General features: G+C 51.3%; 1 protein-coding gene across 1 annotated transcript in view; it reads left to right on the plus strand.

Moving 5' to 3' along the window:
* The first annotated feature begins 2085 nt into the window (after positions 1–2085).
* Positions 2086–4091, plus strand: part of Aqp11 (aquaporin 11) — a 15922-nt gene continuing 13916 nt past the window's right edge. The window contains exon 1 of the mRNA XM_004632529.2: positions 2086–2950. Within this exon, the coding sequence (XP_004632586.2) occupies positions 2098–2950 (853 nt within the window). The 5' untranslated portion in view covers positions 2086–2097. The remainder of the gene's footprint in view (positions 2951–4091) is intronic.

Genomic DNA, 4091 nt, shown 5'->3' on the forward strand with positions numbered 1-4091 from the left:
TGACAATGCATAATTTCTTACCAAAGTCCATAGGACCATTTTTTTCTGTTTGTTTGTTTGTTTGTTGTTTTTATTTTTTTTTTTTCAGGCAGGATCTCACTATATAGTTCTCACTATATAGTTGGACTCCCCTCATAGCCCAGGCTGGCCTGGAACTCACAGCAAGCCTCTTATCTCAGCCAAGAGCAGGGATCACACCCAGCTGAAAGACCAGTTTTTCATGTTGCTCTTGCTAGTAAATGTGGATTATTACCAAAGCAGTAAACAAAATACATTTACTTTAATCCCCAACTGACAGCTAATAAAATGATCAATTAAAGGATTATACTGTTTTTTTTAAAGCAACATCTTTGAACAGCAGTGACTAAAAATAGTTTTATCATGAATTCTTTCTGATCAGATGTCAATACAGGAACGAGGAAAGGACTTCATTTTGCTGCCTAATTCATGTTTTATGAAAAGGGTTTTATCAGAAAAATTATTTAAAATTTTGTTGGCCATTGAAATCTTACACAAAAAGGGAACTTTCATTTCATTATAAAACAGACTGTGAAGCTAGGGAGACCCCACCCAAACCTGATTTCTCTCATTTTTCTTTTTCCTGGCTCTGTGACACGACCTGTAGGAGGCAGGCTGAGAGGATTTGGATTGCCACACTGCGCCAGGATACCATTTCGTCAGCACAAAGCTTCCCTAGGTGCAAGGGTCAGGAGTCCCAGCATTCTCTCCTCTCTGCACGCAGTTGCGCCACCCCAAATGGGTGAGTTAGAAGTGGGGCCTGGTGGCAAAAGCCACTGAGCGCAGAAACCTGCTGTTCAGCTCTCAGCTACCACTCCCTAAACACTTCCGGCGTGCTAGACTGTGCGCTGAAGGATCTTCATGCTCTCAAAACCAATCCGAGGTGGGTCACCGACCCACACTACTCCAGGAGGTGGACCACTCCGGAGTTCCGTTCTGTGTTTCCTTTTCACACACAATGCAAAGGACAGACCACAAAACTGTAATTTTAAAATTGTCTTCTAGAAAAGAACTGCAGCTTCAGAACAAAAATTACTCAACGTTATAATGTGTTTCTCTCTTCTAAGGTGTTCCCTAATATATATATATATATATATATATATATATATATCCCCACGGGTCTAAGGATACAGTAGCTTTGAGCACTGCGTACAGGCCGGGGTGCTTTTCAGCCATGCATGCGCTTCTTCCCGCAGACCTCCCTCCGCCAGGAAGCTGAGCTACTAGGCGCACTGCAGATCCCAACTTCAGTGTGACTGGTTCGCATCCTAAGAGCCCAGGGGACCAGTAGGGTGACAGACGGGAAACAGCCCACTTGGCACCTCCGGAAGACACCCCAACTGCGACGCAGCAGCGCTCGGCGCTCTTCAAACACCGGCGCTTCCTTCGACTGCATACCTTTCACCCTGGCAAATATTTTCAGTCCCTCCTAACATGCCCTGAAAATTGTTTTTCCGTGACAGGAGTCAGCCAACATATTCCTCGAGGGAGCGGCTGAGAGTGGGGAGATGGCCACGGACCGCATTCGCGCTTCCCTGTCACGCTGCGGCGAGTCACGCGCGGGGTCCTCGCGCCTCGGAAAACGATCAGAGGGGGCGAGACCGCTCAGAGTCGGGCTTTAGGCTTCTCCAAGGAAATGTTTCTTACTATAACATTTAAATAATTCTCTCCAAAGAGTATACTGCACAAATTGTGAGAACAGTACTAAGAATTACACTCAAATTCTGGATGGTGGTTCAACAGGTAGGTGGAGTCAGCGGTAGTCATACGCCAACACGGCACCACTGTGGACACAGGTCCAGATTAACCATGACGGCACAAAGGTGCAGTCACAGGGCCAAGGTTCAAAGCCCCCGCGCGCCGGGGCTCCCCCTGGCTCGGCCGCGTCTGCCCCCCCGCGGCGCACCGGGCGCCCGCTCCGCCCCCGCCTTCTCAACCCCTGCGAACTCTCCAGAAGGGCAGTGCCGGGGCTCGGCGGATGAGCTCCGGGGGCGCCCTGCTGCACACTCTGGTCCGCGCGGCACCCCGCTCAGCCTCCTGCCCGGCCGGGTAGCGCAGCCTCGCCCCCCACAAGCCCCAATGCGCGTGCGCAGTGATGCCCCGCCGCGCCGCGCCCAGGCACCGGGGGAGGCTGGTTCGTGCACCGGCCCTGCTGACCATTGCCCCCCGCCGGACGCCCGGGCTCAGCCCGCCTCGCCTCCCCTCCCCAGTCAGAGTCCTCGGCGGGGAGGGGAGGAGCCTGGGCGTGAGGGGCGGGCCGCGGACTGGGACTCCCAGGCGCTTCCCGGAGCGGCGGTGCGGCGCGGAGAAGCCATGTCCGCGCTGCCGGGGCTGCGGCCCGAGGTGCGCGACAGCTGCGCCTCGCTGGGGTTCATGCTGCTGGTCGTGTTGCTCGTGGGGCTGGCGCGCGCAGGCGCTCGGAAGCGGCTGCACCGGCCCGCGGCCCACGCGTTCGTCTCGGAGTTTCTAGGCACCTTGCAGCTGTGCTGCTGCACCCACGAGCTGCTGCTGCTGAGCGAGCAGGACTCGGCGCACCCCACCTGGACGCTGACGCTCGTCTACTTCTTCTCGCTGGTGCACGGCCTGACTCTGGCGGGCACCTCCAGCAACCCGTGCAGCCTGATGATGCAGATCGCGCTCGGGGGCATGGCGCCCGAGATGGGCGCGCTGAGGCTCCTGGCGCAGCTGGCTAGCGCCCTGGGCAGCAGGTACTGCATGCGCGCCCTGTGGAGCCTGGGGCTGACCCGGTACCATTTCGGTGAGAGGATCTTCGATTGCCGGAATCCCGTCCAGTCTGACCTGCCCAAGGCGGTCATGACCGAGGCCATCTGCTGCTTTATCTTCCACAGTGCCCTGCTGCAGTTCCAGGAGGTTCGGGCAAGGCTGCGCGTCCACCTGCTGGCTGCAGTCATCACCTTTTTGGCCTACGCAGGTTTGTCATTCCCACAAAAACGCTTGCCGCATCCGAACTGTGCCTCTAAATTCTTTATCAAAATACATTAGAAATCCCTGCGCCACTGTGATGGAAATATTGCTTCCCCCATATTTTAATTTGCACCCCGTTTTTAACCGATGAAGCCAACACACAGATCCTTCATTCGATGCTCATTTTGAACACCCAGGGAAGAAAGCCACTTTTGTGCTGAAACTGAGACCCTGTTAGATACTGCCAAAGGGTCAGATAGCCTACAAAGGGATTGTTTCAAAGTTAGAGAGGAAAGAGCTTATCTGTTACCTTTTTTCAAGCCAAAGTGGCACAGAGCCTGCTCGCTGAAAACTATCCTAGGTCTAAAAAGTTCCTTTGTACTTAATACGATTGGTTAGCAGTTAAGAGTGGGGAGTAAAGTCTGTAGCTCCAATTCCTAGGCTTCTTCTACACATTACTTGTCATTTATTTCCATAATAATTCATCTTGTTATAAATGAACGTAAGCAACCCATTAAGATGTATTTTAAAATTAAAATTTGTTTGAAGTTAAAAATACTTTTTAAAAACTCTTGAGAAATCAATACAAACCTATTGATTTCTTTTTTTTTTAATTTTTTTTTTAATTTTATTTGTGTGTGTGTGTGTGTGTGTGTGTGTGTGGCCAGCTCAGCCCATCAGGGGGCCTGGCTGGCTGGCATGTGGTGCTGGGGGATTGAACTGTGGTCGGTCGGTATGCTTTGTTGCAGCTTGTTCTAAGTAGGTGCCTTAGACCACTGAGCCATCTCACCAGCCCAAACCTATTGATTTCTATTAAGCCATTTATGTACCTTGATATGCTTTAGGTACAGTGGGCATATTCTAGATAGGCCAAAGAAATACAAGAAAAACAAAGGAAGTGTATCATTTAAAATGACTGCAACAAAATTATTTTACTGGGACTGTATCTGAATTGTTTTGAGGCATGAATATAACAAAGGCAATTTATAGTGGTAGTCCATCTTCTGCCCGTTAAAGGTCACCCTAAAGGCTGTGGCATAGCTCAGGAATGAGTGCTTGCCTAGCACGTGCAAGGCTCTGGGTTGGATTCCTAGCACAAAAAGTTGGGGAGGTTCTACATATATTCCTCTCTCCTCTCTCCTCTCTCC

The sequence above is a fragment of the Octodon degus genome, unplaced genomic scaffold (assembly GCF_000260255.1).
Source record: "Octodon degus isolate 3935 unplaced genomic scaffold, OctDeg1.0 scaffold00049, whole genome shotgun sequence".
Lineage (NCBI taxonomy): Eukaryota > Metazoa > Chordata > Mammalia > Rodentia > Octodontidae > Octodon > Octodon degus.